The sequence below is a fragment of the Perna viridis genome, chromosome 7 (genome assembly GCF_037379345.1).
Source record: "Perna viridis isolate PV_CMFRI_1.1 ecotype Kerala chromosome 7, ASM3737934v1, whole genome shotgun sequence".
NCBI lineage: Eukaryota > Metazoa > Mollusca > Bivalvia > Mytilida > Mytilidae > Perna > Perna viridis.
The window spans coordinates 42,966,927-42,985,749 of NC_142451.1; the positions used below are offsets into that span (position 1 = coordinate 42,966,927).

The window sequence follows — 18,823 nt, forward strand, 5'->3', positions numbered from 1 at the left end:
AAGTTACTTTTTGATAGTTCAAGATTGAAAATTTGACTGTCCTTTTAATCAAATTGTTGAACTCTATGGACCTAAGTTCAAGGACAATGTGCTTCTGTATTGTCTAAAGGAGTCTTTTGAGTTTAATCATCTTGCTTGTGGACTTAGTATAGATTATATCTGAGCTTGTTACATTTTCGCACCGGCACTGAACCGGATTGGAATGACGAAAATGATATCTTTCATCTTATATTGAAGAAAAATTAATGCTCAGCTGATAGGAAATCTTCTTAAAACATCTTTAAATATCAGCTAGCTTACTACCCGTCCGTCTTACACGTTGACGTGTATAGTGCGTTTTCCGTTATGGATCAGTCAATAATAATGGACCTCAGAATACTGTAGTAGTCATCGGCGTTACTTTGGACCATTAAAGTCTTCCTATGACCATTTTCACAGACTTTGGACATATAAATAGTCTGTTATTGTAAAAACACATTTGCTATAGTCATGTATTGACATAGGTGTAATACTACTTTGTTTCAAGTGTTCAAGCTTGATCTGGTTAGCTTGTTAAGACAATGATTTTATCTAAACTCTCCCCGAAAGAACCCTGTGCAATTATTTCTAAAAATGTGTGAAAAAAAATCACAAAATACTCTAGTAGTGAAATGTGTGAAATTGTAATTATCGACCTCGTAGACAGGTTTAAACGACAGCCATCATTAATTCTGCTACATCCGGTCTGAAAATCGGTAAGTTGATATTAAAGTAAGTACAGGTATGCAATGATTTGTGTGTTTCTGTTGAATATAAAATGAGCTTAAGAAACAAAACAATTCGTCCGATTTTATTATCATTTTCTTAATCGCTTAATTTTTAAACCTTGTATTGGGTGTCATTTATGGGTAAAATGACATGGGTATGAGGTTCAAATGGGTAAAGTCTACAATTTGTCACACAAAAACATGGACTTTGAAAAAAATAGACGATAATTGCAAATATCGTTTCCGAAAAACGACTAATCAACTTATGAACATAACAACGCTCATACCAATCGCCACATCTTGATTCCATTTTATGCATGCAGCCGATGAAACTTATTTTGATTTGGTTTTCTATATAAAAATTATTTGCTTTCTTTAATTATATTATTAGTTTCGTCTTCTTTAATTTTCGTTCTTAGCTGTACTAATTCACCACGAATCTTGAGCTGTTGCTATCGATGTTCTTCGTAGTAACAATATTCTGACGCTGACCTAATTACCCACAATTCCTGATTTACTATCATGTGTCAATCCGCTACGTTACTAGCAATCACGTTCATGCACAGACCTCATTCGCTATGTATTACTCCGAACGGCTGCATTCAAATTTTAGCCGAGAAAATTTTCATACCCATGCTTATGTAAGAATCAGGCACATAGAAATGGTCTTGAATTCATTGTTGGTTTAAATAATTAAATCCCAGAGCTGAACCGGTAATATTAGTAACATAGTGATTTAGTGGTCATGTACGAAATTCACCTTGGTCAGTATATTCCATACCCGGCGAGGCGCAGCCGAACCAGCTGTGGAATCTACTGACTAGGGTAAATTCCGTACATGGCCATTCAATCACTATGTAACGAATTTACCCATAAATGTTTTTTTTTTTTTTTTTTTTTGGGGGGGGGGGGTATCGTCAGCCGTAAGCGATGCAAAACGTTTGGTCGCCATTTTGGTGGTAGTAAACTAAAAAACGATAAGTATAGCTAAAATAGTGACCGTGTATCGGAAATACATCGTTTTCACGTGATCAAAATACAGAGCGTCGATTGCTTGATTTCAACTGATAATTATCAGAGGTGACGTGAAAGGTTAAATTAGCAATATGTCTGAAATGCTTTAAAAGTATTTCAGCAAAAAACACTTCTGCATTCTTTAATGCATAACTATTACTGTAGGACGTCGCTGATTCTTGCAAAATGCTTTTATTAAACCATACCAGTCAACATACAGAGGCGGGGTCTAATAACAAGCATGGTTGTAATTTACATAAAAGAAGTGTGGTATGGTTACGAGCATCGCGAAGACCGTGAATAAATCTTTGACTTTAATCTAAAAAAATCTGAAAAAGTGGTTGAGTGGAATTAGTTTATAATCCTTAAATGTGGGGATTTGTCTGGCCATTTAAAGCACATATTATAAAGCGTTAAGCTCCCAAGTGACCGTCTATGGTTATTTATAATACAATCGTTCGATTTGAGCATCCAAAATGTGTTGACAATGTATTTATTGATGATACATTTTGTATACGGGCAGTGACAGTATATTATAGGATTAAACACTATTTTTTTCCAGAATTTATCGTTGTGTAAAATTGAACCATTCACTCACAAAACGAATAAAAGTCCGACGGACTTTTATGTCAGGTTTTTGAGTGGATGGTCCGATTTTACCCATCCATAAATTCTGGAAAAAACATTGTTTAACCCTGATAATTCCCATCCTTCACTATCCGAAATATATTAATATTTTTTTTTCTTGTATGCTCTCATTCGGTGAAATCGACACCCGAAACTGACTTTGCAAATGGCGGCATTCAACTGACAACGTGACAACGTGATTCTCAATTAATTTCAATATTCATGGTATTTATGGGTTACTTATAACGGTATTTTTCAGAAAAATGTTGTTTTAAATATACAATGTCACAAATGAATGGAATAAAGCTGATAATGCCATTCTATTAAGTCTCTAAATGACCATTTTTTGTCGAAACGACCGTAGACATGTTGTTTACGATATGCACATGGAATTTACATCGTTGTAAAAACTGTCATTGTCATAAAAATATTCTTTATTCCTGGTATACATGAATCTGCATCTGAAAATGAAAGGTAAATACATGTAATATTACATGTATGACAATCACAGATAGCACAATCTATATGAATATGGGATTATATGCTGACATCAAAGTCTTTCTACATCACAATTTGTAACCTAATTTCAAAGGTCTCCTCTCTATAAAGGTCACTTTAAGTATTCCCTAGATGTGACTGCTTAATACAGGTTCTGCAACTATCGTTATCATTGGCCGGTTGATTTTCCTTTTATGGTTGTTAGCATCTGATTCATTCCAATATTTTAATCAATGGCGAATAGATTTTCTACGTACCATCATCATTTGCATGTTGCTACATCGGTTATTTGGAAGAACGGTTTGATCGAATTACGAGTCGTCAACACAACGCAAAATCGTACAAAATTCTGTAAATACCATATATTTTATCAAAAACTTCATAATTTAATTGTCTTGAGATTGAGCTATTACAAGAATTTTTTCACCACATAAGTTTTAGGTCACAAACCAGCAAGCTTTGGAATATGCAGTGATATTTAAATAATGTGACAGTTGTTTGTATTAGCAATTTGCTATCGTTTTTTATATTTTAATCTAAGTTGTAAATATGACCCCACATGAAGGCGTTATATTGTTTTAAAAGCTAATGCTAGACTTTTATTGGTAGTTCATGACGTTTTAATCGGACAGTGCGGTTACAAAAATATATTTTGAGCTAAAATAAATGTGACCTTAGCCTCAACATAATTTAAAAACTACTTTTTTTACAGAAAGATAAATGCTTATACAGTGAGGGATCAAGGGATTTCGGGATTCGTTCCCTTTATTGGAAAATTTTGTAGTCGTCGATCAAAATGTCGGCAAAAAATTAACACATAATAGCCTGTAGCCCCCTTTTTCTGGATGTCGTCTGAAATCCATCCCCCTGGACCTGTCCCTGCTGATACTGATTACTTCTGCACTGCTCTTTGTTTTAATTGTCTAATTAGTAAATGATTCTCTCCAACATGGCTTTCATTTTTGTAGCCTCAAAAGTATGTATGTAAATGACACAAAATTTCCACTTTTAACTCTAAATTTCCGCTTACACTGGAAATTTCAACTTTTGAAATATCAAAATTTCGACTTTGAACTTGAAATTTCGAGATTTTATAAGTAAAAAAAAATGACTTTGAAAACAAAAGTTTGGATGTTCCTAAGCTAATTCGCTTTCGTAGATATGCCCCTCCCGGGAAAGAAAACAGTCAAGTACTTTCTTTAAAAAAGATAGCCGACGTAGTACAATTTGTTCTTTTTACTTATAATTTACAGCAAATTACACATGGCACGCAATTCCAATTTCCGATACAGTTTTTTTCGAACGCCACTAAGTTATCAGTATTTGGCCAATCGGGAAACAGAATTTTGACCAGGTCACTTGCGTTTCCATGGAAGAGCGTCTTTAAGGTCAAAGGGTAAAAAGCGAAACTATACCGACTGGGTCGGAGAAAACATAGCATAGAAAAATAGGACGCTGTATGTTCCGTCACAATGATAAAATTGCATGCATGGCGCATGAAGCCACCCGAAAGAATTCGCACAACCATGCAAAGGTTGGAATACGTATTTTTTAAGTCATAAGTAACTCCTATGTTGATACTCGTAGGCGGCGAAAATGGTTTCGGCAAAGAATTTAGTATAAATGTTAATATTTTAAAATATCTTATGTATTTTATAAATCAGAATATTGTTTTGACACTGTTTATACTGGTACTTATTTCAAAGGCGATCATTATTTGTTTTGATAAATAACAAGTTATTTAAAATTATCTATTATAAACGTAACTATGTTGATTTTTAAAGACGCACTTTTTGTCCTTCTGTTCACTTGAAAATACTAAAACCACAATTTTAAATATACAAATTGGCGGATGCAGAGTAAGGGCTGATCCAGGGTCTCACATTCTGGGCGCAAATAAAATGAAAGGCCTGGCGTAGAATGCAGTTTATGGGTTCAAAACACCAACACTAGTTTGAATTTGATCACATATCTTTTTACCCCCCCTTCCTACCCCCCTCCCATTCCGCAAAATATCTCCTGGCCTACAGTTTAACTCTTCTTAGTGTTATAGTCTCTGTACAAATCGGGCAAAGGGTGAAACCCACAATTTTGAAAGTGTAACCTAACTATTTGCACCATCCAAATCAAGGAAAGACAAGATTTTCCGTATAATATTGGTATATTGAGTTATAATTTCATTGATATGCTCTGAAAAATGAACATTTCAAGGGCAGATAACTCTGTCAAGAACCTCATATTTTTAACATTCTATTGACAAAATTTTGAGCATATCCGTAGATGCAGAGATCCAATAAAAATGGCCTTTTCAAATAGAAAAAGCATCATTGAGTGAAATTATGTTGTAAGATCGGTGGGTTTTCTTATTTTTCCCAATGTGTATGATTCCAAAAACTTACAGTTAAGTGACTTTTTGTAAGATTTCTGTCAAAGTTCAACTGAGTCTTGCTCCTACAAAAAACTTAGACATCAATTATTGACCATCAGCGAAAGGAGTTTTAAAAATAATCAAAATTATGGCAATATGAAATTTACCTCAGGCATGGAAAGAAGAAAATCAAATAATTACGTATAAAAATAAATAAATGAATAAATAACATTAAAAAAATGCTGCTGAAAACTGTAATTACAACCCCATCTTTCCTTGACGAAAATGGTCTGTGCTGAATGTAGTTCATAAAAGGATATTTTGACATCAATAGTCTGTGTTCGTAATAAGTACTGACCGAAAAGTGATGAGTATGAAGACTTAGTTTATAAATTCATTGGATCGTCGATAAAATACATATTTACTCAGGGTAAGTATTACCTGAAAAAAATCCCAATGAATTTGTGCATTTCAAATGTTTGATAAAATAACACGATATCAATTTCCAGTAAATATTATCAATTCTTTAATTAGGCAATAATAATTTTCGGTAAACGGAACATGTGTGTATAGACGGATGGACAGTGACAAAATATGATTAAGGTTGCACTATATAGATGGAACTGAGGTGCAGAGTTTCGTACACAAAATTGACCCGGTCTAATTGTGTAAAACTTAAAAGTAAAAGGTGAACCTTGGTGGAAATATTGATTGTATGTAGTAGAGCATTCGTACATAAATAGATGCAATACTTGCGAAAGTAAAGAGGTGTAAAATGCATGCTTTAAGCTATCCGGAAAGTTCAGGTCCTCGCCGGATTGGGTTCTCTATCCTGCACCAACTGGCGGTTTTACGAAAATGCAAAATGTTGCACGAACTTAAAGAATTAAAATCATGAACAAATGAGCAGAAAAAGACACACTTTTATTTGTTTTTTACAATAATACCATGCATGTTTACAGAGGTAAAAGTGTACTTTTTCTCAATCATTTGTGAAAAGCAAATTTAAACAAAGCGAATTTCGTCTCATTTTTAGCTTTTTGACCTCAAAACGGCCTGTCATTACCCTCAAATGCATATTGGGCACTCCTTTGGTCATCATTTAGTTTATACGTACAGAAGTCACAAATTTCCCATACAAGCTCTCGTTCTCGTAAACAAAAAAAAACAAAATAAAACTAAAACAACAATAAAAAAAAACAAAAACAAAAAACAAAAAAAGAAAAGCAAAAAAAAAAAAATAATAATAATAATAATAAAAACTGAAAAAAAAATTGAAAAAATAACACGGAATTTTGATTAAATGCCGGGTTTGACGGTTTTTGCATTCTTGCAACGACGGTTGCAACGGTATCATTTAGAAACTAAAATTATTTAAAAAAAAAAAAAACGTCAAAAGAATTTCGAAAATGAAATAAAAAGTGAAACATAACATTAGCTGTGCATATTATGCAGATATTAAACTGTATAAACAAGTATATGTTCTTACATCTTCAAAATAATACACACCGATTACAAAAGAATTAAAATATTTCATTTAGTCAATATAACGTTTAAATCGATCTGGAATATACCAGTTTAAATGATTTAAATGCTTTTTATTTCAAATTTTTAACCGGATGAAACAGAAAAAAAATAATACAAATTTACAAATCTTGAAATAAAAAGGCCTCTAATTCAAACTTAAAAAAACAGGTTAGGTAACGATTGCGGATAATTTTTTCACACGCCAATGACGTTTTAATTGAGTGTGGTCACTTTAAACACCAACTCATTTTCAACTGTGTATAAAAGAAATTAAAACCAGTTTTTCTTCGTAGTGTACACATGAAATTCTCGTGGACTATATTTACTACCTGTAATTGGCAGAGTTCACAAAGCACCACGGCACTTTGAGGCGGGTTATTGAAGGAAAAGGTTGTGTGTTGTTGGGTCCGGTAGGTAAGTACCTTATTGTTTTTCTTCTTTAAAGGTGTAAATTGAAAGTCAGTTAAGTCATAGTTCATTTAACTGTGAAAGTATTTGAAGAAGTATGAATGGTTCGATGCGTCCTGATTGTTGAAATGTATATCACCGGGAGATTTGTATCGTCGGAGCACTGGCGATATAATATTTACAAAGTGGTATGTTTTTTTTTTCTTTATAAATACATTGCCACCAACCTCGCGTATGTCTAATTGATGTTAAATGCTTATAAACATATTTTAACGGTTTAGATATGCATAGCTGAAGTATAGGCCAGATCCTTCTTACAGAAGAACTGACTAATGAATGCATCAAATACATGTATGATATAATTGTAAATGGGTTTCACAAGTAAATATGCCCCGTGCAGGTCCGGGTGTTAAAAGAATAGGCCTGCAGCAGCGCTAAGTTTGTCGTAAAAGGCGACTATATAGTGCTCAGAACCCTAGCCGGGGGCTAGGGCGCTTTGCCCACAGAGCAACTGGGATGTGTGCCCCAGGTGGTTGAATGGGGTACCCCTGGCGTGTTACATGCTGGGGTTGTCAGGCTATAATACGGAAAACCTGACTGCAAACCATAGTGGTGCACCGTGTTGGGAAAGATGCCACGTTCCTCGCACGTTAAAGAACACTACTGTGGTATTCTCCCGGAGTAGGAACCATAGGGCTCCGCCACAGGAGGCTAAATTGCCCGACCCTTCCCACCTCTCCCGATTTCCAGTGGCAATCAAAATTTCTCGACCCCATTGTTCTTGTGTCCCATTCCTTTTTCATTTCATCATCATTTCATGTTCATTTTATCATCAATTTCATGTTCATCGTCTGAATATAGCTGAAATATTGGTGCTCGGACGTTAAACCCCAACAAACAAAACAAACAAGTAAATTTAGAGTGAAACATAAACAGTTTTTACACATTTTAACCCCCTTCTTTTTCCGTTTAAGGAAAAGAGCTGAGTTGGTGTAAACATGAAGTCCGTAATCTTTCGAGAAATGTATGCAACCAATTCTGACATGTTTATGAAAAAGTCTGGCCTCTGTATGTCTTGCTTCGTTTTCACCTTTAGTTTATTTTTTGTAACTTGAAGAAATAGGGCCAACTCTTCCTCTGTATATAATGATATTTTTGGGCCGGCTGCTCTGTGGTATGAGGGTTTCCTCTTCGTTCATTGAAGACCAATGGGTGGCCTTTGGCTGACATTTTCATCCCAGTGGGGTTGTTGTCTCTTTAACAGATACACCATTTCTATTTTCAAATATATTTATTTAGTCAGCCCGCCTCCCTTTGACCTATTTATTATACATTTTGAGGGGTTTACAATTTGTGCGTCGGCTCTTAAGTAACAATTAAGTTACAATCAACCTAAGTAAAGTAAGTATTAGTGGGTAACATATATATTGTATATCTGTATATTCCAGTAAATAGTGAGTTCATGATACTAAATCTGTAATTCCACCATCTTGGTGTCACGAGTACTTTTACGACCCTGCACCAAAATGGTGGCAACATAATATAATCCTCTAACGAACATATTTAAGAATGAGATCAATGTCCTCGATCGAATTGTCGAATAAGAATATTTAAATTAAAAGTCCATCTCTAAAATATGTATGAAATAATAATTATCTGTCCATATGCAACCTAGCTGTTAGTCCATTTCTAAAATGCTTTATTCGAAAACGATAAGACAGGAATTTCAACTCTATAAAAAGACATTATTGAACAGGTTTGGACTAACGTCTGACGTTAGGGGTAATACCCCCACCCATAGTTGATATACTACCCTTAATATGGTATAAAATTAGAAAGTTTGGGAATATTCGTTTTAAGTGGGATTACTCTCTGTATTTAAAGCATCTTTTCTGAATATGGTATACTTTTAATTCTAATGTCAAACGATTTGCATACATATGTACCTTAGAATATTAACTAAGAATATTGTACTTGTTACTTGATCAAGTATGATGTATTAACCCGTAAAGCCTAATGATAAGTATACCCCCTTCACAGGAAGGGAAACATTACACTCGTTCTCGTGTCCGTTTTCTCCTCCAGTTGTCACACAAATGATTTACACGTATCAAATTATGACCCAGTGCTGTGGTCCATAAAAACATAGGTCAAATTCGGTTACATCTTTTACTGTGCAGGAGTTACTGTCCTTTCCCTAGCTTTAACTGTTTACGGCTTTTGCCTTTTTCATAGACTTTACTGTTCAAGGGCTTTGGCCCTCTTGTTCATGAATTTGGCCAATTCATATGTATTACTGTTCAGAAGTTTATGCCCTTTTCTTACCTTTTACTGTACAAAAAATTAGAATGTGAGGTATCTGTAATCACAAGTCATTGGACTTTTTATGGTTTCTGTAGTTATTCTGTTTAGTAGCATTATATAGTGTATACAAAAGAACTTACTGGTGTTACCATGGAAATAATATTCCAAGAAATGTCAACATTATGCTAACGCTTTTAGTAATTCATCTGAAAGCACTTATTGCAGGACTAAGTCTTGTGATCTATGCAAACGGTCATACAGCTTTATCTTCTTTGGAAGGGTGACTCATTTGTCATTTTTTGTCTCGCCTGCGACGAAAGTGGCAGAATGCGAGACTTAGGTTTTTCTTTTCCGGCGACGTCGGCGGCGGTGACTGCGTCCAAAAACTTCACGTTAAGTTCTCTGATAAGTTCATTTCAACATGAACCCCTTATTCTAGATCAATGATATTTGGTGTACAGATGCATTACCATCATTGCATCACAAATTCATGCCAACTTTAGGCATATACCCACGCAGTCTAGTGCATTTTGTAGTGGCAACACAAAAATGATAATTTTATAATTTCATGTCATACAAAATATGAAAGGTAGGTAGGGTTGCCCCAAACAAACATACTAATATTTTGGCTTTATCGGATGTTCCTAACAGAACTAAACGATTTATTACGAGATCTATTATAAACTAATATTAATTATCTTGGAAGAAATTTTTGATAATTGGTTTAAAGATCGTGTATTACTAGTTTAATGAGTGAAATTTCGAATGTATTTTTAACATATTGTGTCAATGTGTCTTTGTGTGAAAGATTTATCACAGAGAAAATGCCATTTTCTGCTCTGGTATTTTCGTATCTAATGGATTTTCCTAATATGCAACCTTCACGCCAGTTATAAACAGAAAACACTTTTAAGATGTAAATGATAAATGTTAAGAAAAAAACATTTAAAGTGGATTTAAAATTGAGATTTGAACAATAATTTGGAATTTCCATCTTTAATATTCGAACATATATTATTGAAGTAAACTACCAGATATCATGACCTGACTGTATTTCTATCAGGTTGTCTGCCTTGAAGCTATGGACATACTATTTGGGTTGTAATTTACAGTTTCACTCAATTATTTGCTTCGCCAATATACTGACGTTTAATATGTTGTGATAGTTGAAATATACATGCCTGAGTTGCACAATTACTATTTTTCATAAATGATCTTGCTCCTTGAAGACCCTTGATTGGATCATAAAAATGTTTTCTCTTCTTCAGCATTCAATCGATGCACTCCCATTTAATGTTGTGTCTTGTGAATGATCTAATTTCGAATTCTTAGTCATTTTTGTGTGGTTTTTACGTTTTTCAATACTTGAAAGTAGCTAGTACTTTCCAAGTACACTAAGTGCATATGACCGAAACGCCTATCTTTACAGTTTACAAATCGGACGCACCCATTTGATACAACCAAATTAAACAGTTTAGTTCTGTTATTTGTAATGAACCCGGCAATTTTGCTTTTTCAATACTGATATGTTCTTTATATTTTGTCAATGCTTTTGTTCTTAGAAATCAAACTAAGTTTCTGTTGGTTTCGTTGTTTCATCCTTTATTAACATTTACTCAATCAAATACATTAATCAATTTCGAATGATAATTCTCTTACCTTTTTCCCATGGTCCTTGAATTTTATAAAAGGGAAGGGGTAAGACGCCCCTCCTTCACATTGACCTTTCAGACTTCATCGAAGTTCTATACAGCTGTAATGGTCCAAGACATTTTAAAATGGCCTTTTATCGCAATAAAAAGGGTATCTGGCACATTCTGCTTTCATTCAAGGAAGTTTTCTGAGATAAAAAAATTCTGTACGTCCGAAATAACAAGTGTTGACAAATTAAAAAGTATTTAACAACGGTACCACCTCTTTCAGAGAAATTGTGGATTCACAATCTAGTGAGTAATCATATAACCTCTTACTACCAGTTATTTAAATTGATTTTAAACAAGATTTTAAAACAGTTTTTTTTCTAGAAACACTGAAATTTTAACCCATTCAATCACCTCTGTCAGTTAAACGAGAAATTTGTGCGCCTCCCACGTTACAAGTTTCGAGTTTAAAATCTAGAACACTAATACAACATCGAAGTTCGCAAAAAAATTGTAAATTAGCAGCGATTTAAATAATTTGATTTGCACTTTTTCCACCCGACTAATGAAATATGAACGACTGCAAATGTTTACATTGTGTAAAAACATAGTTTAGTCATTCTCGTCTATGGCCGAATTCCCAATTTTTTTATTGCAAGAAAACACAAGTTTTCCATATTCTAATTCTTTAAAAAGTTTACTAGTGTCAATCTGTACTTTTGCACTTGATAAAAAGTTTGTTTGAAGTGGAAAACGTTTTCTGGCCAAGGTGCAATATTTTAGTTGATCAGTCAAAACATTGCGTCATTTCCGGTGAACATTTGCTCTTCGTGCAACGGGAGAGCATGATTTTACTCACAAAATTATTCTCCGCTAGCGAGGACCTAGACCGCTCGGTTTGTCGCTGGCTTGTCACTGAGCGGTCTAGGGTTCGATCCTCGGTGGCGGAGTATAATTTTGTGAGTCAAATCATGCTCGCCCGTAATATTCGAAAGTATCCGAGCTCCTCGACATAATGCTGGGTTCCATACTGTTTCAAAAGCGTTCAGTAAATGATGGTCGATTTTGTTCTTCCTGCACTCTGTCAGCTTGGTTAAACGATTCGGAATTAACATGGCACCAATCCATGTCTTTGTCAACTCTATACTGTACATGTAGCTTCCAATGTGTATGAATATTTTGACCACAAAATGATCTGGTCCTTGATTTTATCCATCGTTTGTCTGGTCCTTGATTTTATCCATCGTTTGTCTGGTCCTTGATTTTATCCATCGTTTGTTCCTTGGTCTTCTTGGTTTGCTTTTCTCTTGTTGTTTGCTTTTCATTATCTACGACTAATTGTGACATTTTGCCCATTACCCCATGCAGCTTGCACGCTTGATCCTCAAAGCTCACGGTGTATAAGATCTGTATATTTGAGATGCAATTTATTGCTCAACTGTTCCAGTTGGACAAAACTGTTCATTAGCATCAAAAGTCAAAGCTTTACTCAGTGTGGTTGTAATTGGTATTCGATTTTACAAAGTTCACCCACTGTCTAGATGAGTGTAATGATAAAAATCGACTTGAGAAAGCAAAAGTACATTTTACAACTGAAAAGTGGACTATCCAAATTAATATATTCATGACTTATCATTCATTTCAATTTGTCTGCTCCTAGAAGATAATCCACATTGAAAATCCAACAGTTTCTATTTTTTTGTCATTTACAGAGTTATCTCTTAATTTTGTATTCTACAGTACATGCATTCCCTATAATTTTTATCTCCTAAGAACAAGGGTTATATGACAGGCCATATGTTGCTTTCTGTTTACTAAAACCTTTTAAACAAAATATCAAAAAATTGAAAAAAATCCATGACTCACGTTTTGCATGATTCTTATCTGAAGTTCTACTTAAATACTGCATGTAACTACCTAATATATTGAGTGTAAGAAATAAATAGATTTAATAAAATCCAAAGTTCTTTCACAAATGCAGAAGTTTTCAAATCTGCACAGGGCATTATATTACAACAGCAATAGAAAAACGAACTGATGTAGTGAAACGCAATGCTACAAATTATGTCATGCGCGTAGAGCACTAGGGGACACATTTGGTTGATATGAATACCCTACTAAAGACAAACAAAAAGACTGTTAAAGATATTTTCAGTTTAAGAGAAAAAAAATGCATGATTTTTTGCATGTATATACCGATTGAAAAAGGGCATGCGAAAGTGTCATAACTTTTTATTACATTCACTTTCTATCTGCAGTTAACTGAAAAGACCCCTTTCACTGAAAAAAATATGAATTTTTGAATTGCTCAACCAGAATCACGCAAAGTTGTACAACAGGTTGAAATGTAGATGGGTTAATCTGTTTTTATGGCATAAATCATGCAATGTTAAGATAATTCTTTCACCTTCAACCTTGTGAATATTTACCTGCCTAACGATATCAAATAAGGCTTCCTAATTTTATACCTGTCAACTTCAGGAATCCATCCTTTTGATTTGACATAAAGCTAACCGATCAAATTTCGATAGTGCTCATCTTCTAATTGTCCCTTCATAATGAAAATGTTCATATTTTGTCAATTCATGCATTATAGTGTTGAATAATGTCTATATTATCCCGCCATCTATGTCCGACCAATTGAGAGGGTTATTAATTTATTTTTTGCAGTTTTCTCAGAATTCTTTTATGTAATTTAGATCTCGACCATGCGAAATTATGTTTTTAAAATGCAGTTCATCACTATGGTATGAGAAAAAAGATGTTTATTTTATTGTACATAAAACATGCGCTAAACCTGCAGTTTTAATGAGCTTTTTGAGCTTTTCTGTGAAATACCCTTTCTCAGAACATACCTGTTGCAATAAGGAATTTCTAAGATTTCAAAGATAGTGAGAATTTGAAGCTTGAAGTTATTTGTTTTAAATCAAACCACAGATAGTTCAAATTCTTCATTAAAAAGCCGATGTTTCAATCATTCTACAAGTTGTAACTTGATGTTTTTTACCAAACACTAAATATAATATAGTCAATGGAGCTACTTATTTACTAGTAAATATTCTTATTAAAGAACTTTTCTCTTTTTCAAATGATTTCAAAGTCACATTACAATCCAAGCAAGTCATTAGGCAACAACAATTTTTATACTTTGGGGGAGGGGGAGGGAGGAGTGGGTCCTGGGATTTTACTGAAGAAAAGTTATTCAAAAGTTGAGCAAAAAAAAAATCGTTTTTCTCCGCCATGGACAGAAAAAAATATAATGATTCAATATCCCCCATTATTTAATGTAGATTTTCAAATAAAATACTTGACTCCGGCTGATGCCGAACATTTTTTTCAAATTCAAAATGATATCCCAGGCCCCCTTGAGACGAAAATGGGTGTGCCTTAGTACAACTGTTTAACACAGTAGTCGCATATACAGTTTTCTATCATCCATACATAATGCATTTTTCTAGAAATACGGCAAATTTTCGATTCATTATACAGAATAAATCTACTGTGATACTAAAAATGGTCAATCATACCAGGTGCCTGTGTACTGATATTATTTTTCCTTGCTATGCCTTGCAACTCGTACACGAGATCCGTTGCTCGAGTATAATGACTTCAACTTCGGTACTCTTGTGCTCGTACAGCAAGCGTTTTTTTATCGCGAGAAGTTTAGGGAAACCCTGTTGAAATTTTGAATTGATTAAGTCGTATTATGTAAATATATCACTGAAGCGTAGATATCGATCACCATTTCAGTTTAAGTATTGCATGGAAATGTTCATAAATAACATTGAATATAGAACACGCTCTTCACCATTAAAATAACTATGCCGAACTAATGGATGGTCGATGTGGGGTAGAACCAAGAAAAATAATCTGGCAGGGATTGTCCAACAACTTTCTAAGGCAAAGTGTACCATATTAGTACAGGCAAAAATACTCTTCTATAATGTCCAAATTACAATACAAACGTTTCAAATTGTGACTTTTCTCGATTTGTTTTTAGACACGAATGAATGGTTTATCATATACCTTTGTTTGGTGTGCGACTTTTATTCTGAAATTCAAATTTACCTAAATCAACATTTATTTTAACCAATTTTCACCTGGTACTTTGTGAAAAGATATAGGAAGACAAACATTATACTGTGTAAATAGCGGTTCTAAAGTCTAATTATCGCCTTGTTGATGTATGATTACAGCCGTGTATCTAAAAGCTTGTCGTACAACTTACGGGTCGATGACCACACTCTTTCAGTGAATCTTGACATAACTTGGTACATGCGAGGCACGGGGATATTTGCAATATTAATGTCCGGAGATGCATTAATTTACCAATATAATGTATTACATGACATTACATGAAAAATCATTCTGTCAGTTATGGAACTTTGTTACATCATCCGCCATTATTTACAAATGACGTATTTTAAATATCTAACCAACAATTCAAAAAAGTAGTCATAATAGCGGAAGAAGTCCTCAAAACGTTATTTAATGCGAAATAAGTCATAGCTTTGAAGCACTGAGATCTTGGATTCAGTCTGACAGGAAGTAATGTCTTTCAGAACTTATAAAAAGTTCGTTTTTTTCGTATCTTTTATTGTATGGTGTTCAATAATTATTTAAATTAAGATACTCTTTTTTCGTTTTCGACATGCCATATCTTTCTGGCTTTAGTGAGAAAGTCCTAAGTACGAACGCTAAGTAATACCAGTCTCACTAATTAGCGACAGGTGATGTCAAGAAGTGACATGGACAAAAATGACAAAAAGGGGAAGGGATAGCGACAAGAGGACCAGACCCCTATATATTCAACTTCGTCCTGTAACAGGTTATCAATACAAGCGGAAAGTATTTTCAACTCCATTCCGCGATTCAGTTGAGGTTTTGATTTAGGATCAAATTTTAATTTGCATTATAAAATCGATTAGAAAATGAATTATAAGGATTGCTTTTAATTTTTGACAAAGGCATAATCAACTTTGGTGCTTTTCCACGCGGTTCGTGAAATGTAACCTGCTGTAAAGGAAACCAAGATTCTAGCGGAAATTTTAGATCACATTTTTGAATTCGTTGGTTAGATTAAGTTGGTTATATCGTATAACGTGGTTATAACAGCAGTTCTTAAATGAATGTTTTGATACTAGACCTGTTATAGGGAGATTTTCATTATATTTACTTGTAAGTAAAACATGATTCATCCTTAATTACTACTTTTAGTGTCCCCGAAATCGTAACGTCAGTTGCCCTTATTTTAAAGCGTTTATGAAAATGCTGATTATTTAAGTAATATCCATCAATTGTCGACCAAAGTCTTTTTTTTTTTGCATACTTATTGCGTCCGTCCAAGTGTAGCACCGCCTTACATTTAATAATTATACACTGTCAAAGCAAGTACTATAGATGGTCAAATATTGTCTCTAAATCACACAATATGTAAGTAATGAACCAAAAAATATTAAAGGACCTGCGATTTTAGCTTACAGTTGAGTGCACTAATAGAGTAGAAGTAGTTGAATGTCAAGATTTTAATCTTGTTTTTCTTTCTATCAGCTTATCCTAGTTTAGTTTAAACCGATTGCTACAATTTAAATAAAAGAGCCAAGTGTGCAAATTTTCGGTCATTTGTTTGTTTCAGTAATTTGCTTTACATGCGGTCTTTACCAGAGCGTGAATGTTGGAGAACTATGACAATGCTTGTTCATAGCTTGCTTCGCTATACATTGTCGTACATGTATTTTTAGCCTTCGAATATTTGTGTTGCTTAATTAACTGACTAAATCATAGACGGGTTTTTTTTATGTTAACCTATTTCCGGAGGGTTCACAAGATAATTCGTGGTAAAAAAAACCCAAAAAAACAGTTGGGTAATTGATACACAGGCAATTGTTGTTGACGTGAAATTCATTTGAAATTTACTTGATTTTCAAGTGAAATTCAATTATCGTGAATTTCAAGTGAAAGATTTAATAGCTTGAATTTCACGTGAACTCTTTCACAAAGGTCATTTGCTCAATTCAGGTGAAAATCACAAGAAATTTGTGTGAAATTCATGCAAAACGATTTTGCCCGTGCAGACGTTAATTTGAAAAAAAAGGTTCCCAAAGCTTGTAATAGCGCACTAGAATAATTTTGTATATGTTGACCAGTGACCTTGAAGTCTTTAATAGAACAAGGTCATTTGGCTTTGCGAAACATTTTAAATGGTAGTTAAACTAGTAGCCTTTTGATGTATCGTTCATCATACAAGTAGCTTGAAAGTTTTTAAACTTTTTTTCAGTATTGAAAGCCAGTCCTCATCGTCAGAATGGGTGTAATGACAGGAGTAGCCAGAAGATTTAGTCTTAACTGTCTTCTATTAATACTGGCATGTTTGCCAACATTTGCCCAAGGTAAGATTCGATTCTAGGCCATGTTTACTGGTGTGAGGTCGGAATTATTGACAGTTTACTTCCTTTGTGAGAATTCGCCTTAGGCGCTTGCTGACCTTACCCCAAACAGAGACATCGAATACAATTGAAATGGAAATTAAAGACGTCGGGCTAAGTTGTTCTATAGTTGGCGTGATTATCACACCAGTCTGTCTTTATGATCAGTTTAAAATTTGGATGTTTTCTGCGGATTAAAGTAGATGTAATTGTAGACTTTAAGGTCGAAATATTTGGAAGTATTGTGACGGACTGGACATCATAACATGCACTAGAAAAATGTTTTACGCCATTTTTATGGGTTACTAGATCAGTTAATGATGAGTCATTATAATGAATTACATTTACTTTTTATCCCCATCAAATTGGAAAATTGGGTAACTAAGCATCCGTCCGTCCACTAAATCCATTTTCAAATGCATCTTCAGGCCTTTTTCTTTTTTTTTGTTTTGTCAGATAATCATAAGATTTGATTTTTAGATCAACCCCATAGTCCTTTGTTTACAGTAGTGAATGTCCAGCGTGTACGACCATTGTAACTAGTGAGACACCTTAGCTGTTATGGATTTTAATGAAACTTTATTTGATGATGGGTATCATATTTAGATGATAAAGAAATTATAATGCTTATTCTGATTCTTGTAAAGGAAGCTTATCTAATTTAAAAAGTTAGTAAGATTACCATGAATAAGTACATGTGAAAATGGTTTGGTAGCTTTTTTTAGCCTGTTCAAATTGTTTCTGGTTTCATTTTGGTATAGTAGTTTGTACATAATACGTTTACGACTTTCATTTGTACACATATAATGAATTTCATTCATACGTATGTTTATGGCTTAATTTGCTCATGTGTTTTTTTGACTTCTATTAGTACATATGTTTACGATTTCTATTAATACATAAATGTATGTTTATGACTTCGTTTGTCTTCTCAGTACCACCTGGTGCGCCATCCATCACTGGACCACAAGTGATCATTATGGGAAACCAGTACACATTGATATGTACAGTAAATGGTGGAATCCCGACGCCGACGGTCAAATGGCTTCGTGACGACAGTGTGATAGACGACTCATACACGACAGTTGGCCAAGTAACAACAAACGAATACACTTTCACTGCATCATCAGCCGAGCATCTGGAAGTATTTGAATGTCAATCCGAGAACGGTATTCTTCAGAACCCACTCTCCAGGACGGTCTTCGTGGAAGTCAATCGTAAGTATTTATTGATTGACTTTTCAAAGGACATTGCTTTAATCATTTA

General features: G+C 34.1%; 1 protein-coding gene across 1 annotated transcript in view; it reads left to right on the top strand.

Annotated features, from left to right (window-relative positions):
* The first annotated feature begins 6,929 nt into the window (after window positions 1-6,929).
* Window positions 6,930-18,823, top strand: part of LOC148612802 (uncharacterized) — a 46,984-nt gene continuing 35,090 nt past the window's right edge. Inside the window, exons 1-3 of the mRNA XM_088595407.1 lie at window positions 6,930-7,194; window positions 17,410-17,521; window positions 18,493-18,774. Of these exons, the coding sequence (XP_088451533.1) occupies window positions 17,437-17,521; window positions 18,493-18,774 (367 nt within the window). The 5' untranslated portion in view covers window positions 6,930-7,194; window positions 17,410-17,436. The remainder of the gene's footprint in view (window positions 7,195-17,409; window positions 17,522-18,492; window positions 18,775-18,823) is intronic.